Source organism: Equus przewalskii, chromosome 2 (assembly GCF_037783145.1).
Source record: "Equus przewalskii isolate Varuska chromosome 2, EquPr2, whole genome shotgun sequence".
Taxonomy (NCBI): domain Eukaryota; kingdom Metazoa; phylum Chordata; class Mammalia; order Perissodactyla; family Equidae; genus Equus; species Equus przewalskii.
Window position 1 is genome coordinate 96,954,984 of NC_091832.1, and position 19,893 is coordinate 96,974,876.

At 38.0% G+C, this 19,893-nt stretch overlaps 1 protein-coding gene across 1 annotated transcript in view; it reads right to left on the reverse strand.

Moving 5' to 3' along the window:
• Positions 1–3,311: 3,311 nt before the first annotated feature.
• The window catches only part of PCDH10 (protocadherin 10), a 61,640-nt gene continuing 45,058 nt past the window's right edge, over positions 3,312–19,893 (reverse strand). Inside the window, exon 5 of the mRNA XM_070609062.1 lies at positions 3,312–7,627. Coding sequence (XP_070465163.1) covers positions 7,557–7,627 — 71 coding nt within the window. The 3' untranslated portion in view covers positions 3,312–7,556. The remainder of the gene's footprint in view (positions 7,628–19,893) is intronic.

Consider the following 19,893-nt stretch of genomic DNA (forward strand, 5'->3'; position numbering starts at 1 on the left):
AGATATAAAATAGATAAAAGCGGAATGCCAATATTTGAAACAGTGGGAACATATCCAAAGATCTTGTTTATCCTTCTACCACAACACCCTCCCCCATACAAGTGGGTCTATCTTCTAAGATTAAGGATATTATATTATGTTCAAGTAGTAGTTTCATGTTCATGCAAATGATGCCTTCAGTACAAGGAGGACTTGGCTCATTTGAGTTGGAAGTGAAGCCAGAAGGCTCCTAGAGTGTAGACAGAAGAGTTGGAAGCCAAGGATACTCAGAGGTGGAATTTGGAATAGCGCTAGCTCTAGAGGGAACCTGGATCACTGCAGCGGCAGAGGTAAGCCAGCAGCTTCCAGGACAAGTTCCATAGGGTCCAAGGTGAGGCTTTAATTTTCAAGTATATTGAGTTTGAAGAGTTTGCCTGAGAAACATGAGGATTAGAGGTGAAGGGACATCTAAGTGGTTGAGTGAGCATACATGGAGGCAAAGTGAGAAACTACATGTATAAATGAATCTAGACATTGCGGAAGGATGTGTTTTTAAGTTAGGACAGTTTGAGCATGTTTGTATACCAAGGGACAAAACAGTGGAGGGGAAGAAGAAAAGGAGGAGACAATTGATGGAGCAAGTTGTCTAAGGAAGCAAGCAAGAAGAGAAGGGATTAAAAGCATTGGTGAATAGATCAACCTTGGAATTTAAGATGTCTCATTTGTATCCTTAAATACACCCATGCATAGACCTTTCAGTTACCTGAGCCAAAGTAGTCCTTTTCTCTTAAGCCAGTTGAGGTCCTGTCGCTTACAATGACAAAAGTACTGAGCCAGCCAGTTTGAGCCAGCCCTGATAGTCTAGTGGCTAAAGTTCCATGCTCTCACCTCCACCACCCAGGTTGGTTTCCCAGTTGCAGAACCTCACTACCCATCTGTCAGTTGCCATGCTGTGGCAGCGGACTTACAACTATGATATGTGACCATGTACTGGGGCTTTGGGGAGAAGAAAAAAAAAAAAAGGGGAGGATTGGCAACAGATATTAGCTCAGGGCAATCCTTCCCTGAAAAAGAAAGAAAGAAAAAAAAAGATTAGCAATGGGCTGTAGAGTTACTTAGAAATAAAAAGAAAAGAAAACACAAAAGTCCTAACTTATACAAACAGTGGCAAAAAGTTTCCCTTTTAAGATGTAAAGGTGGGTGCAGATAATGTTGAGATTATAAGTCTCTTAGAAGTTATAAGATCTTTTCTGACGCCTAAATTATTTCTCTCAACTGGGAAGCAAGATCATCCACTGAAAGGTGTTGGTAGGACAGGCCTGGATTTCAGGCTTGAGGAAAGTAGTAATGATTTAACATTGGAAAGGAAAGGAAGGGAAAATAGTATGAAATGAGATTGTACTGGAATGTTTAGTATACGTGATAGCTGAGTTGAAGAATGTTAAACTATAAAAGACGTTGTCAGATTATCAAATTTACTGAAAACCATTTCTTAGAACTAAGGTTTTTTAAATTTAATTTTATGTTAGTTTTCATATACTTTGGTTCTTGAATTGGGGATGTATGCATACTTACTCTGTTTGAAATGTACAAACTTGAAAAAGTAGTTACATGATCTGTTATTACTGACGATTATACTTTTCAAATATTAATCAGGTAAATCATGTTAGAAGGCTTCTTGTCAGAAAAGGGGAAAAAAATTATCATTTCTTCCAAAGCTTACATTAATTCCTCTCTCTCCATCAAGCTGTGCTTTCTCACTTTTTAATTAAGAATAAGTAATGAATACAATTTATCAGTGTCTTAAAACGTTCCTTATTGGCCTTGATTACATGTAAATCAATTATTAATAATTGCTTTTAAACAATGAGTATTATTTTTCACATCATTTCTGAAGGATGATAGTTTGCTTTCAGATCATTAGGTGAAATGTTTATTAAATTTTATATACATATCTATACACATAGACACTATGGATATGTACATGTACAGAACAGATGTGTGTTTGTATTTATATGTGTGTGTATACACACGTACACTAAACATATACACTGTGTATATATAATATTTAGGTGTACATATCCTAAAGACAATTCTGTAAAACTTTTTTTAAATTTTACTTTCTGATCTTATAAATCAGGAGAGTTAAAACATAATAAAGTGTGAAATAAAAAATAAATTTATACGTATATTCATTGTATTTCTATGTAAAAGAAATTACTCCCTGGAAAAGTTTTCTAGAACACTCAAATCAATAAAAAGTGCTTTATTCATATATACAGAAAGAGAAATAAAAAGCATTTAAGTTTATTTTCATTGGTGCTATTCAAAAGATATGGTTGAAAAACATTATTTGATAGTCTCCAACTTACAAATAATTCCTTTATTAAAGAGTAATTTGTAAGACGAATTTTAGAACATGGCATTTGTTTTTTATAGACATAATATTATGAATGTACTCCCAGGTTTCCTGGCTACCACATAAAGACCATTTATTCCACAAGTGGTTTAAATTGTATATGTTGATACTAGAAGAGAATTTTGCAAAAGAATCAATATTGTTACAAGTAGAATATTTAGCTAAAGTTCCTCTCATATGAGTATACAAGGCGTGGTTGGATAAACCCCAAATATGGCACTCAATCACAGTAAAGCGTTCCTAATTGATATCAGCTCTGTGCTGTCTTTCATCTGATGTGAAGAGGAGAAGGGGACAGGGGAAGATAAGCAATATTTTCTGGACAGAAATAAACCTACATGTTAAAAACGGGTTTTTAAGGTCTTTGACGTTCTTACAATAACGGTCATTGTGGGTTTCCTTCTACTCTTAAGACTTAAACTGATAAACCGTTTGTGTTACTTTCATGTAGATTTAACAATCCATCTCCTTCTCTTCAACTGTCTTCTCCAAGAAAGTCTTCAAGTAGGAAATACAAAAATCACTGACATTATTAAGTCCATGATAAATGGTCTCAATAATTTTGCCTTCTAGAAGATAAATCATTGCTATGAGTATGGGGATGAGAACCAAGAAATATGTTTTTTAGCACGTTATTAAAAGTTACAATTTACAGAGGGACTTATTTAATCCTCCAACAGTCAGTATGGAGTGATTTGGCAAGGCTTAGAACCCACATAGACAGATTTCCAAGCCCAATCACCGTTTGAATAATTTCTCATGTGTCGGACGTCCCATTCTTTTACATAGTGCCCCAATTTTTCTCTTCTTAAGGTAAAGTCTCCACAGAGTTGTTTCTTATTTCCTAGCAGTATATAAATGAGATCTTAGAGCTGTGTTTGCAAACTTTGGGAAAAAAGAAGTACATAGAACCTGTAGCTCAAAATGCCTTGCAATGATCCTTTTACTTCTTTCATAATCCATCTAAACATATATAACATACTACAATTGAAAATAATAAACATTATATCTTACACTTATAGCATCGTCACGTTTAATAATACAAATTTTATATAAATTGAAGCATGGTATGTGCCAACAATCCAGTAGGGACAATTAAATTACTACACACTACAAATAAGAAAACTGAGGCACAATTTGGTTAAATGATTTTTAAAAAGTCACACAGATTTAAAGTATTAGAATAGGGATTTTAACCCAGGCCACCTAATTCCATAACCTGTGTTTGATATGTCTGTAAAATGAACCTCGTTGATGTACTTCAGAGCCAATTCAACCACTAGTTTGCTACAGGACTTTAAGTGATGCTCCCTAAGTCCTGATTTTCCTCTTCTGCAAAATACGTGAAATGGTAAATCAAGATTTCCCAAAGCACGTGCCTCAAAACTCTCATTTTGGGACAATAATTTTGTAGAAAAAAGATTTCCATGGGGAGTTGTTAGGATACTAGGTTAGAAAGCATTGAACAGTATTTTTTATGGAAGGACTCCTGAGAGACTTTTACCATGCTAAGGTGAATTGGAAATCTTTCAGAAATTCATGAAGCCTGCAACGTCCATTTGAAAATGAAAATGCCTATACTGCTCCCTTTCCCCCCACTTTCAGTCAAGGGAAACTAAGGGTTCATGTGACACGCTTTGGAAAATTTTAGACAAGGAGTTCTCTAAATCCCATTCTACTCCAACATCGTCTACTGTACTCTCTTCTATACTATTTTATTCATTTCCAATATTGTGAGCATCCAGTTCCTACCTCATTTTATACGCACACAGACACACAAACACACACACATACTCAGTATACTGTGAGATATACTAGTGTGGTCTGGAGATGTAGAGAAAAGCAGATAACCTACAAGTTAAATCTTAGAGTGTTTTTATCATTTCTAATACTTGACCTGTAAGCTTTGTGTAAACCACATGGCAATGTGGCTTAAATGTGAAAGGAATTTATGTATCTAAAAATGATTTCCCTTTAAAGTTCAATATACTATATATCTGTGTTGGACATTTCTAATGAAACATTATTTGCTTAATTGTTTCATTTTATTTTATCTTCTTTCCATGTTATTTAAGGTAGCTAACAGCAGAGGTCCATAAGTCAAAAATTATCTCCCAGCTCCGACACTCACTAGTGTTATAATTAGGAAATAATCAAGTGTACATGCTTCTCATCGGTTAATCATCTGTAAATAGGTTAAAAATAGCATCTTTCTCATATAAGTGTCATGATACTAGCACAGTACTTGTCACAGATGGAACACTCAATAAATATTGGCTTTCACTATAACTTTAGAACTGTCTCAGTTTTGATTTTCAGGTGAGTCCTACATGCCTATCTTGGCTTGTGTCACAATTTGGAGTTGTATAAAAATTCATGGTAGGGGCCGGCACATTCTGCTTCAGTGGCCCAGGGTTCGCCGGTTCGGATCCCGGGTGTGGACATGGCACCGCTTGGCGAGCCATGCTGTGGCAGGTGCCCCACATATAAAGTAGGGGAAGATAGGCATGGATGTTAGCTCAGAGCCAGTCTTCCTCAGCTAAAAGAGGAGGATTGGCAGCAGTTATCTCAGGGCTCATCTTCCTCAAAAAAAAAATTCATGGTAGACATGCTCTTTTATCACCTTTATCAAGAAAAGATGACTTTTAATACCTGCCAGTATAACTTAGAAGCTACTATTAGCTAGAACTATTTTGGTAGGTCGGTAAGAGTATTCGAAGTTTTTTTGGTTTGCTTTTTTATTCCTACCCAGAACTTCCAGCGAACAGGGAGTTCCACGAGAATTTATGGAATGAGTATGTCCCTCAGATCATAACATATTCTACCTACATAAAGGAGATTGTTTTGTCTAACATCATTCCCAACTAAAATTCAATTCATGACCCTAATTTAGATGTGGGAACTGATTCGTCTCTAAATTAACTGCAGAACTTTACCAAGGTCATGCTATTTTTAGTAATAGAGCTAGAAGAGAATGCAGTTTGGAATAATTTCAGTCATCATGCTGTCCATTACACATTGTCTATATATTTCCCAGTATCAAAGTTAATGGAGGGTGGTAATATATATTAAGTTATATGTTTAAGCCTTTGAATTTTTTCAAATTCATGTCAACTTTTTCAGAAAAGTGGCATGTTGGTATTTTTTTAAAAAAATTTGTAGTGTCAGAGATAATTAACAGTTATTTTTTTCTCAACTAATGCTTGAATTATCATCGTTTCCTTCCATATATATTTTGTAGATTAGTAAGTGGTAAACTTTGAAAAGTGCTAAACACGGTAAAATTTCCTAATCTAGATTGAATTCGTCACCCGCTCAATTCTGCTTGAATCTGTGTTAGTTTCAAAGTGTATATTTTGTTCAAAGAGTTTTACCCCTCTCTTGTTCTGATTTCAATTGTACTTAATATCTACATATTCTAGAAACAACGGGATTAAGGGCATTTGTTTTTTCTTTTTTGAGGAAGACTGGCCCTGAGCTAATATCCATGCCCATCTTCCTCTACTTTATATGTGGGACGCCTACCACAGCACGGCTTGCCAAGCGGTGCCATGTCCGCACCCAGGATCCAAAGTGGCGAACCCCTGGCCGCTGAAGCAGAACGTGCGCACTTAACCACTGCGCCACCAGGCCGGCCCCAGGATTAAGGGCATTTTTGTCTTCAGTTTTAAAATGTATTTACTTTACTAACAAACCCAGATGAGATGGATATTCTAATCTTTAGGTTGGATTATAATTTCAGGGGAGGATATGCTCTTTAAGTAGAAAAAAATTCTTTATTCATGACTGATACAAAAGAACAAATCTGACAGATGCTTTTACTTGGCCCAAAGCAGTCAGGATATTAAAAGTTAACAGTATATACTCTTTCAACATGAAGTTAGGTTTTTTTAGAATCTGTTTTTAAATAAACATAGTATTGATTTCAAAGTTTCTAACATCCAAAAATCTACTGTGTTCCTTTTATCTTTCTGTTGGTGATAAGAAAGAATGTGAGCGCTTTAAATCCTCTTGACATGACTGTCCCTGGCACAACAAAGTCCCCTCCTGTGCAGACGAGGTCCTTGTCTGTCACTGGGATCTCTCTGGAGGTGAAGATTGCCAGGTGGGTTTTCTAACGACTTCCTAAGTGTAGCCTCCTCATCTAGGCTGCCATCTCTAGAGTGACAGATTGGGTAGATGATTCCATCATTGGATCACACCGTGTTTTCCATTTGGGGCCAGGTATCATCTTTAGGGAAAAGAGTTAAAGCTTTTGTCAGAGAGTATTTCTCTTGTTTCACTTAACATCTACTCACCTTTTGGTATGGAAAGAATAAAAAATACAAACTGATAAGGCTATCCCCAGGCAGAGTTTTTACGCTACCCAAAGCAGTCTAGGCAGCTACAAAGATCCTTCAATAATCTGTCAAAACTGACATCACTGTGTAAAGAGCTGTTCATTTCTATATCTCATTTTGGATTGATGTACGTGCACTTTCATATCCTTCAGTTCGATATAACATTTGGCCTTTCATGTTCTCAGTTTAAGCTACAGGGAATTCAAAGCTATTTCAAAGCGTAATTATACAAATCTGCATATAAAAGCCTATATGTCCTACAGAGGGCTCGATGGAAAAGCCAACTCTTTCAAAGAAGAAAATTAGAAGTAATTCCCACAACTAAAATTCACAAAAGTTAATACATTTTTCATCTGATGAGAACAGTTTTATTGTTTTTAAGCCAATAGAAGATTAATCTAGAAAATGGTGGGGACTTTTTTGTGAGGTAGAGAGGAGAAGAGCAGGAAAGGAGAATTGAAAATTGGAGAGGAAAACAAAAAAATAGTACACATATATCATACAAATTGTTTGTGAAAATGGTCACATCCCATGAGAAAAAATCAATACTTTGCATTGCTGTAGCAGACAACAGGATTCTCACTTCCATAGTGTATTAGTTATTTATTCCTGCATCATAATATACTCCAAAACATAGCCACTTAAAATCGCAAACATTTATTATCTCAAAATTTGTATGGTTCGAAACTCTTAGTGCAGTTTAACTGGGTGCCTCTGGCTAAGGTTGGCTCTCTTGAGACGGCAGTCAAGCTGTTGGCAAGAGCTGTGGTCACCTTTGAAGATGCAACTTGCGGGAGGGCGTCTGCTTCCAAGCTCACTCACGTGGTTGTTGACAGGCCTCCATCTCTTGCCACATGGGTCTCGCCACACAGCTGCCTCCACAACATCTCTGAAAGAAATCCAAACGAGAATGAGAGAGTGTGCAAAAAGGCCCCAAGATTGAAATCACACCCTTTAATACCCCAACGTCAGAAGTGACATCCCTCCACTTATACCACATTCCATATCTTAGAGATGGGTTACTATATCCCATCTACCTTCAAGAAAAGGGGATTACTCTAGGGGGTGAATACTAGGAGGTGGAAATCATAATGGTCCATCCTAGAGGCTGCCTACTCCACGTACATACATTCTTGTTAAGTTGTTTTTGGTACTTTTTCGTATTACAAAAGACTTTTCAAATACAAGTCCTGTAAATGTGGTTTTAAACTGAAAATAATTGCTACTACACAAATTCACCAGTTTTATTCTTCCAAATATTTTCTCTCTAAATATCATCGTGCTAGTTTTAAAAAGTTTCATAACTTGAAAACGATGAGTACGGTTACTTAAATCTTTAAAGTAACTATTTTTATCTTTTTTTTTAACATGGAAAGACTAAGATTAAAAAAATCTCGCAAACATAATTGTATAAATTCTGGAGCTAACAAAATACTTAGCACCGAAGTTATGTAGCATATGGTTATCCTAGTCCCAAACAGTAAAATGTGTCTGTATGTGCCAGCTCTTAATTACCAGCTCATTAACACTCAGGTGTCAATTGCTGGTGGCAAAAGCAATACCCAAATGGCCTAGTTTCTGTCATGCACAGTGTAATTAAATTGACCTCAAGTACTGAAGCTTGCAAGTTGCCTGATACTATTTGGACACTAATTTCAAGCACTATTCAAAGTAGAGTGAAATAGTGAATAAACCAATGTCATGAGAGAAAAGCTCTATCAGGTTTTAAATTGTATGTTCATACATAATTATAACCTTAAAGACATAAATAATAAATAATCACAATTCTAACTACATCAAATATAACAATGCGTATCACATATTCGATTTTAACATCATCTAAAATTCTATTAGATCTCAAGATAACGATAAAGTTGTTACAAACTATGAAAACTAAATTATTGTAATAGTCCCATTGGGGAAATTGGAATTACATATTGTATTTTGTGATTTCACTTATTGATATGTAATGAGAGAAATGGATTATTTCTATTTTGCATTTGAATTATTAATTCTCAAATGCTACTCAATGTCAAACATTAGTGCTTTCTATACAGCGCTAACAACGACAAAAATATACTAGCAAGAATCCCACAAATTCTCAACAAACTGAGAGCAGATTTCTTCATGATATTCTCTGTTGTATTTATAAGACTTTGTTCCTTATGTCCAAAGCTCATTTTCAAGCTTCCAGTTAAAGAGAGAGAGGAGGTGAATTCATGCGCCAACCTTAACTTGTCCTAAAACTTCACTACACGAAAAGAAAATTGTATAGAAAAAATCTACAAGAACAAATAAAAGGTATGAACAAGTGAGAAAACAATAGTGCCCAACACTTTGAAAGTTTGGAAGTAGATTAATAAGTTGTAACCGACTTAGTTTTGAAAATATTTGGTCTTTAGCTGGAAGTTAATATGAAGCCTCAGGAACTGATGGAATAAGATAGTTCTGAAGTGGGAGTGAATATAAAAATAAAAAGAAGGATAAAAAATGTCATCAAGAAGCAATTAAAGTTCCAAGCTGCCCTCATCGACTGTGTACATGTAAGTGATCAATTGTCCTCTCTGGTTAGAAGACAGATTTATCCTCCAAGGAGACTGAAACTGGTGTCTAGATGGGAAGACAGCAGCACGGTTTAACGTGAAATCATCATACCAAGAAAACTTAGAATCTTCAGTCTCCCAGCCATCTTTCCCCAATTAGCTTTCAGAATGCAAATGTTCAAATTTAGACTTCTAGGCAGAAGACTTGAAAATATTTCTCTTGGTATCTAATTAGCATGAGAAGAAAAATGTACCTAATGTATTGACTTTGGGGGTTCCTCAGTTAATTGGTCCAGCCGTGTCACTCTATACATAAACATACTCCAAAAGCCCTCCACATAAGTAGAGTCCCTCTTCAGCTTGTAGAGTAGTGTTCTTAATTACAAGCAGACAGCCAAGTATCACAAGACATTTGCAAAAAATCTCTGCCATAATCCCTGGAAAGAGACACTGCAGGGAAATAAAATGTAATATAAACTATCATCAATATCTTCAGAAGAATAAGAGAGAATACTGCATACGTGGGAAGAGTTCAAAGTACTTTAAAAGAGGAATATTGAGAAAACAAAAAGAACTCTTCGATTCAAAATAATAATAAAATGATAAAATAAAATGTTCAATAGAAGTTTGGAAGATAAACAGATGAAAATCTCCTACAAAGTAGATTTAAAAAACAGAAATGGGCCGGCCCCATGGTTGAGTAGTTGGGTTCACATACACCATTTTAGTGGCCTGGGGTTCACCAGTTTGGATCCTGGGTGCAGACTTACACACCGCTTACCGAGCCATGCTGAGACAGCATCCCACATAGAAGAACTAGAATGACTTGCAACTAAGGATATACAACCATGTATTGGGGCTTTCAGGAGGGAAAAAAAACAGATGTTAGCTCAGGGCCAATCTTCCTCACCAAAAATAAAAAAAAAAGAGAAAGAGAAAATAGGGAAGAAAAAGTGAAGAAAATTGGTTGGTCAGCAGAGGAGGTTCAACATCCAAATAATAAGGGATCAGAAAAGACGAAGAAAACAAGGGAAGAAATACTGAAAGTAATCATTCAAGAAAATTTCCAAAAACTGAAAGGCTTGGGTTTAAAGATTGAAAGAGCTCACAAAGAACTTGCAATATGTAGGAAAATAAACCCATACCAAGGCATATGATAAAATGAAATTTCGGAACTTGATGACAAAAAGACCCTCTCATTAAGTCTCCCGAGGAGTTTGGGGAACTGTATTGATGAAAAGTTTATTTACGAAATGGTCTACTTTGGAAGGCAATGTAGAAACCCATTCGAAGAATCTAAACTTTCCATCTGACACATTTGGCTTGAATCAAGCCTGACCTAAATTCAAGTCCTAAATTCTTCAAGGTTTCTCAGAGATTTGGGTCCTCTCACACAGCTTACTGCTCACTCTCCTGGTATGGCTAAAACTAAAACCCAATGTATGTGCTGCTTCGAACATCCAGCAAAACCAGGAAGGCTTCAAATAGCCTAACTTCAGGGGCGAGCCTGGTGGTGCAGTGATTAGGTTCGCACATTCCATTTTGGCAGCCTTAGGTTCACTGGTTCGGATCCTGGTGCAGACCTATGCACTGCTTGTCAAGCCATGCTGTGACTGGCCTCCCTCACATAAAGTAGAGGAAGATGGTCATGGATGTTGGCTCAGGGCCAGTCTTCCTCAGCCAAAAAAAAAAAAAAGAGAGAGAGAGGAGGATTAGTGGCAGATGATGTTAACTCAGGGCCAATCTTCCTCAAAAAGAAAAAAAATAGCCTAACTTCAAGTTCGCCTCTCCACTGTGCTCCCGAAGATGAGATCCCCTAGCCAGACAACCTGATTTTCAGGCCACCAGGTGCTAGTCCTGTTCATCCCGAGTAGTGGGTGTCAATTCCCTACTAGTCTGTAGAATTATTCAAACAAGCCAATCACATCATCCCACCAGAACCAGGGACACTCCACCTTCTTTTCATTACAAAGCCTGCCTCCTACAGCCCCTGATTACCCACGCTGTACCCAAGTGCAATCCTTGTGTTTGGCACAGGGATGCAGTATCTTTCCCACCCTTCCCTCCCTGGGCTGTGAATATATGTGATGAATAAACTGCTGTTGGTCTCTTCTGGACTTGCACGCTGGCCTGTTGGACACTGTTGTCATTCTCATGTGTTGCCTTCTCTTCCCACCGTAAAATGCGCCTGTCCCCCAGAGGAGAATTGTTGTTAGTTGACTATACCTCAGCATGATGTTCTGTCAGATTCAGTCTATATTTGGCGGGCGTCTCTGGGACTCCTGCTTGTAAAAGCCATGGCAGCACAGCACTTTACCTGGCCTGTTAGTGCTTGAGTTTTATTTACCAAGGATAAGCTAGAGCTCTCTGGTCACTGCATCTAACTTGGTAAATACCACTAACTGCTTGGAACAGCCATATGGACATTATTTGTGCCCGCACACCCTCAGGAGGAGCCCAAGGATGCTCACTGTGGGGTTTATGGAAATGAAGGAAATTACCACCCTACAGAGAATTAAGCATGGCACCCAAGTCACCTAAAAAATGTCATTCAGGCGGAAGTAGCTACCTTGTCCATTTCCTGTGCTACTGTTTCCTCTTGCTGCTGTCCTGTATTCTCCTTACTCCTGAGGGTATCAAGGTGGATATCTGTGGCAACCTGTGGACCATGGACTGATGAAAAAAAATAATAATGAGAAGGGGAAGGAGCATAGGGTATCAGCGCCTCCGAAAACAATGAAGGAGGTAATGCAACTGCTCTTTCAATGAAAAGACCCTAGTCAATGTGTCTGGGCTTTTCTTAGTGCTGCTAGTTACCAGCAGGCCAAGGGCTAATCTTCTGATTACTCAGCTTGATTGCCCAACCAGCACTGTAGACAAAGTGACCTTACTGGAGGTGGATTCTGACCTTGGGGACATTGACTGACACTCCCTGGAAGAGAAGATAGCTGTCTACAGGTGGGCTGCTGGGCTCCTAAACTGCTTCCCCTCAACTATCCAGAAAGATGATCAGATGGAGGCAGAAATTGAAAGCCATGACTACTTTACATGACTATAAATCCAAAATATTCTGAGGAACAGAAAAAAAAATGAGGAAGCCCATAGGGCTATAGAAAAGGCTGATTTCAAGCAACTGACCTCTGTGTTTTCAGCCAAGAACACTTCCACTGTGCCACTCTGATGCCTGTTTTTCTCTTGTCACAAAGATCTTTATTGTCAAGATGATAGGAAAAAGCACCCCTGGCACCTCTATGGCAAAGCAAAGGGAATCCTTAAGTCCTGCAACGCACCCATTGCCTTGGGGGAGGCCACAACACTGATGATACTGATTTGAGGCTTTCAGGAGTAAAAAAATTGTAAATAAGAGCAGGGTAGAAAGGAAGCCACCACCACCAAATGTATCCAGGGACAAAGAAAAAGAAAAAGGAGAGGAAGGAGGGCAGGGAGGAAGGAAAGAATCTCCGATACAGAGAGAGGAAACAAAAAACGGAAATAAAGTTACACAATTTGGGCCAATCGGAAACCCAAAATTTACTAAAAGAATATATGTAACAAAAAGATAAGAAGACTGACTGGATTTTGTGCCTCTATAACATAGATTTTGAATTAGCTAACGTCTACTGATGTACCAAATGGCAAACCTTTATGGATTTAATGAGTAGTAGGATTCAAATGACAATCATACATGGGCATCCCACTAAATTTAAAGATGGTACCCCTTATAACCTTAGAAGAGTTACTGATATAAAATAGAGGACAAATAGGAATGCTTCACCTTAACCGCCAGCCTTTCCTAAATCTCCCGTGATTGTAGCACCCATTGCCTTACTTTTAGTACAATTCCGTAGTGGGCATGAACACTCTGACACAATGAAAAATATATTAAAATTAAATTAAGTCTTTGACACTACAATTGGCTTGATGGATAGGACCCTACAGACCCCACCCCAAGTTAAAATAGTTAATATGTCCCACTGTAAATTAAAACAGGACTGTCAAGAATTAAGACTTATTATGTAAGACCTAATGAGTGAAGGGATGGTTATCTCCACTGCTTCTCCATTTAACAGTGCAATTTGGTCTGTTCCTAAATTCGGCAGGAATGGATGGTATGTCATAGTGGGTGACCACACCCTTACCGCTGTGGTCCAATCCAGTCAGATCCTCCATATCCAATATCCAATATTTTTTCACTTACTGATTCAATCCAACCAACAACTGGTACGTATTTAGCTATTATAGATTTGTCCAGTGTGTTCTGTTCAATGCCTATTTCAACAGCCACTCGGTCACAGTTTGCCTTCACCACCAAAGTGACTCAACATGCCTTTGTCAGGCTACCTTTGAGTTCCTCAGCAGCCTTCCTATCACACACAGTCTTTGCAACTAGGATCCTAATTGTATACGTCCTTCTCCAGGAGCACAGACATGACGCTATATTGTAGACGTCCTCCTCTGAGGAGATTCATTAAACACATGCAGTAAGGGCATACAAATTCTCACAAAGCTGTTCTCAAAAAGAGAATGGGCCATTGCTCCATGCATAGTGAAGACCCTGCTGCTTCTGTTAAATTCCTGAAACTTCTTTGGTAAACTGATGGCTGCTTCATTCCTAACACTGTCAAGAAACAGTAACTGATCCTTCTCAGAGTTTCCTTCACTGTAGAGACTTTAGCAACCTCTTCTCCTGGCTCCCTCCTGGGGTCTCTCATATGGCCAACAATGATGGCCATATATATCCATGGATTTCTGATACAGGAAACTGCCCTCCTTGGCCTTGTACCATATACCATTAGAGTGGTCATTTTTGACCACATACTGAGCTCTTCTGAAAATAGTCTCTCACAGACTCTGAGCATCTATTCACTATACCAAGCTGGTCATTGTGCCTCGTGTCATGGAAGCAGCACTCCACAAGTTCTGCACAGTTACCAAGGCCTCCTTTCTACAGGCTGGAGCCAGACTTGGACCCTCTGACATATCCCATATGTAGGAGGGTTGTAGCCTCACCTCTCCTCAGTCTCTTGACAGATGCCACTGTGCTAGAGAAGGTCAACCCTCTCTCAGACCCCTTGGCAACCTGGAGAGCCCCTTGGGAGCAACTGAGTGAACATTAATGGCAGTTTATACACTTCATGGATCATAGTGCCACCATTATATATGGTGGAACTCAGTGGGATGTTGCTGCTTTTTATTCTTTATCCAGGATGTCCCTGATAAACGACAGGACCTAAGGGTCAGCACAGTTGGCCATGCATCAGGCAGGCCTCTTAGCACCAAACACCCTGGCTAGAAAACGGCCCCATCTGTACATTTTTATAAACTCTTGGTGTATTGTCTAAGAGTTGCCCTCTTTGAGGTAAAGGTCTCTGGGAATCTTTCACCTCACAGAGACATAAAATATAAATCAAGGTAACAGATGTCACTGCATGCACTAAGGCCTCAATTCAAGGCCTCACCAGAACACTTCTTACCCCCTTTGGAATTCCAGAGATTATTGATAGTGACCAAGGCTTTCATTTCACTTCTCAAAATAGACAATGTTGGGGTCTTGGAGAAGGCATTCAATGCAACTTCCATGTCTCCTCTAGACCCCAGGCAACCAGTTTAATTGAGAGGCATAACATGTAACTCCCTCCTTAAAAAACTCCAAAGACAGTAAATGGACCTCCTGCTATTGCCACAGGTATGGGTTAGCCTAAATTCACATCCGCTGCAGACATGCACTCCCTATACTAATGCCACGCAGGTTCCTCAGTTTACTTTAGTGGCTGTAGAGGGAACCCCTCTAAAGTTCATGTTTATGAAGACCACCTCACTATGTGGCCCTCTTCCTCCTGGTCAAGTGCCTACTTCACATCCTAGAGAGGCACTTCTTCTCCCTAGAAATCTCAGTTCACCACCACGGTAACAGTTGATGTTAAGGCATCAAGGAGTCGATTATGGGATAAGGACTAAAATTAAGGCCCAATGTTATGTGCTGCCTTGACACCTGGCATAACCAGGAGTGCCTCACATGGGCTAACACCACCCTCCTTGTTCTCCTCCCGTAAACACAATCCCCCACCCTTATCAGGAGGACCAGTCACAGTTCCTCCTTAAGTAGTGAGCTTTCATTTTCTTGTCAACCCATCCAATTCAAATAAACCAATCACATCCTCCAGTAGGAACCAGGAGAAAGCCTCCTCTTGATACCAAAGGAGCCTGCTTCTCCTTGTCCCTGATTTTCTCTCTGAGTGTAGCCTCAGTGTGGCCCTGTGTTTTGTGTGGTGTCCTTCTCTCCCAGGCTGTGAGACTATGTGACTAATGAACTGTCAACTTCATCTGTCTGTCCGGGGTCAGAGGTTGCGTGTTCTCCATGCCACAACCCTAGGGTAGAAGTGTCTCCCTCACCAACAGGGGGAATAGTTGAATAGTTGATGATTAAAACAATCCTTTACCTACCTTCTTATTTTTCTTTCAGTATTTAACTAAATTAGTTAAAGTAAGTTGAGCTAAATTGGCTGAATTTATTAGGTGGGATGATGATGATTTTGTAAAGTCAGGTTAGTCAACTCTATTCTTTTTTTTTTTTTTGGAGGAAGATTAGCCCTGAGCTAACATCTGCTGCCTATCCTCCTCTTTTTGCTGAGGAAGAATGGCCCTGAGCTAACATCTGTGCCTGTCTTCCTCTACTTTATATATGGGATGCCTACCACAGCATGGCTTGCCAAGCGGTGCCATGTCTGCACCTGGGATCCGAACCGGCGAACCCTGGGCCACTGAAGCGGAACGTGGGCACTTAACTGCTGCATCACCAGGCCAGACACAAGTCAAGCCTATTCTTGGTGAAGCAACAGCTTGTTAAATATGATTTCTCCAGGAGAAGTACTTATATTTACTTGACTCTAGTTTTGCTTATTCACTGCCAACATAACATGTTGGTAAAGAGGAATAAAAATGCATATATTAAAACAACACTTTATCCTAAATATAAATCATAAAAGGACAGTCAGAACTGTCTTTAGGCCAAATTTCATAGTGCCTTATACATGAGAATCATCCTTACAGATGAGCATGTGGCATAGGGAGAGCACTGAAATTTTAAAGTATAAAGTGAAGCTCTAGATGCTGTGGTTTATTTGTATATTTTTAAATATAGTTACTCTTTGGATTTCAAGTTAAAATAAGACACAGAGACTAGAAACATATCCTGACCCAGATTGAGAATTCAGAAGCAAGAGAAAGGGTTTGGGTAAATGAGTTTGTTGGATTATGGTTGGGTTCTTCCATAGGTTGCTCTATATTTGTCTCATTTTCTTCATAGGTAGGATAAGGACCAGAATATTTTCAAGGCTCTGTTTTGCACTAAAATTCTATTATTCTATGAGGTCTACTTAAAAAAAAAAACATAGAAAATAAGATTAATTGCTAATAGAGGTTCGATGATGGCTGATGAATACAGGTTAAACAGCATGAAGGTGTTATGACTTTTTCAAAAATATTTGCTGAATGCACTTGCAAGTGCATTATCTTAGGATCATTGAGACACCTTTAGGCTGAGTAATATTTGCAAACACTGGCATGTGAATCCATACATCTTTGTCACAGAAACAACTGAAACAAAGGGAGCATCTACAAAGGTATCACAATGAGAGAGTTTGGTATTACTATATTTTTAAATAAAATTTTTCTCTCTCTTCTGTTTTTTACTCCTTCTTAGGGCATACTGTATCACTTTACTTCATTCTTTGTTGGATTTTAAGTAGAATTACCCAAGCGACATTTTCATTACTTTTCTCATTGTTTTAACTTATGTACGTAGACAACTACATGGACTTCAAAAATTAAAACTGCTTTTCAGTCTCTTAAAACTTATTGGAGAATGAAGGAAGATAATTGCATTCTCTCTCTCATTTCTCACTTTCTCTCTCTAATTCAGCTTTACTTGGTATATTTTATTATACCCATTGTGTTGTCTCTTTGTGGTCTGTCTAGCCCAGTAATAAGTAAGGGTGGTTTTCACACAATGTCAAAAGAAGTTGATCACTGATTGCCCAAGTGTGGAAAAGCCCAAGCTAGCTTGCTGATGATCAAACATTATTATCTTCCACCAGGCATTTTGATATTCTAAACACTAATTAACAGAAGGACATAGAATGTATTTACCTATAAGATGGTTCTTTCTCTTCGTGTATTCCTTCATATGAGTCTCTCTTTTATTTATTAATACCTTTCCCCATCATACACACACAGAGATCAATTTTGAGACAAATATATTACCAGAAAACTTTGACATTGCCCATTCCCTCTGTTATTAATTAAGAAACACAACTAAGAATAAAAGAATTCTCACACTTTTAGAATAAAATTCAGAATTTCAGGTTTATGCAATTCACCATGTCAATAATTGTTTTCTTCCAGTTGTCATGATTAAGAGAAAAATCACTGGCACTCATAAGGGGAGTGGGGATGATGAGGGGGTAGAGATTGTGTTCCAGGTTAAGTGATGGCAATGTTAATTGAATGTTTCTTACTTCTAGGCAGATTGGTTGAGAAGTTGCCCAGTGATTATCAACTGCTCTCAGAAAAGTCCCTAAGAGGAAATAAAACAAAAAGTACCTTCATCTACACAATAATCTCAATAGACGTTTTTACGTGGATTAATACATTTCCTTTAAAATATAAATGCTTCCTTAGAAACATGTAACTTGGTCACAGATTAATATGAACTGCCTTATTTTAGCTGATAAATCTAAATTTAGTTTTCACGGCAAGGAAATAAAACTTTCAATTGATTAAAAACAAAAGACAAATTAAAGAAAAAATTTGAACAGCCAAAGGACAGCTCTAGAGAATAGTGCCTGCCAAGCTAAGAAAAGACAATTTCAAGAAGTCCTCAATTAGGGGCTGGCTCAGTGGCATAGTGGTTAAGTTCACACGCTCTGCTTTGGTGGCCTGGGGTTCGTGGGTTTGTGGGTTTGGGGGTTTGGATCCCAGGTACGGACCTGCAAACTGCTCATCAAGTCATGCTATGGCAGCATCCCACGTACAAAGTAGAGGAAGATTGGCACAGAGGTCAGATCAGGGACAATCTTCCTCACACACAAAAAAAGTTGGCAGATAGAACTGTTAAAAGAATATCCAATTCTATCAAGCAGCTACTGAATTCTGCTCAAATTCCTTTTTATAGTATAAGAAATCTATGTGAAAAATATGATTCTATCAAATATGCAGTAATTCAACAAATATTTATTTGCATGGGAATAGAAAGATTTTCAGAAAGCACATTGAGGTCAAGGAAAAAGATCAGGTAAATATTTCCTAGTGCAATCATACATGTGTATTTTTCAAGAGTAGGGATAAAGGACAATTTGAGATTTGCAAAAGAGATGAGGGAGATGACTGGAACTCAGCTGTGAGTTTTATTTCCTGGACTCCGTACCTCTAATAGAGAGGCAAAAGTGGCTTGAGCTGACAAGTGGATACCAAGGTCAAGTCTATTTTCATCTTCAGGGTTTGAAATTAGCACTTCTTAAAGACAACTTTAAAGCAGTGTGGAATTTTGAGAAAAGAATTATTTCCATTTGTAGACTGTATTCCATATTTTGGAAACCAAGAATAGTGGTAAAGTAATGGAAAATAATATTAATAATAAAATATATCACTTACTGTGTTTTAGCATTGTGCTATGCATTTCACATACATCAGTTCACTTAATTCTCACAAAAATTCTACAACTAACTGTACTTCTCCATATTTTACAAAGGTAAAGACTAAGATTCAGATGTGAAGTAACTTTTCAGAAAGATCTTCACTGTCTTTCCACAGCATGAAATAAGTTTAAATTTGAAATAGAGATCATCTGGTACAGTGCTTTTCAAACATTCGGGGCAATGATTCACAGTCAGAAATATATCTCACATTGTGACCTATTTCACTCATGTATCTGAAAACACGGTTCACAAAGAACTATTTGCTTTTACTATGAATGATGTGTGTTGATACTTTTCTATTCTACGTTTTTCCTATTCTATTTGCTTATTTTTGTTTTTATGTTATCCTCTTAATATGTTGAATTGCTCTCAGCACCCACTGTCAGATTTTGACCACCAATTTTGACAACTTAATTATTTGATCATTCGATTATTTAACATTTTGCCATAATTTCTTTGATTCCCAAAGTAAACTAGAATTTTCCTGAAGGCAGATATTACCACGCATTCTTATATCCCCTCATTGTCGGGCCTTAATATATTTTTGTAATCTAATACAGTTTAATTTTACCCATGAAAATTCATAACCTTTGCTAAGTAGAAGAGTCCATGATATGATTCCCAGAAAGGGCAAAAGTAAGAAATAGGAGGTACAGGTCTTCTGGGGAACCAAAGCAACTTGAAAATATAGCTGTTAACATTTCATGGAGATCTATCATTCCTGTATATTTTATTCAATTCTTTCCCACGATAGGCTTGGCTTTATTATACGTTTCAAGCAAGACAAATACCTAGTGCTCTTCCTGGTTGCCTCAAAAAATGAACCTCTGACCAGACAGGTATAGTTTGAACTCAAGAAAATCAGTTATACAAACCACATATGATATTAAGAAACACAACATTTCTTCTGTAACTTT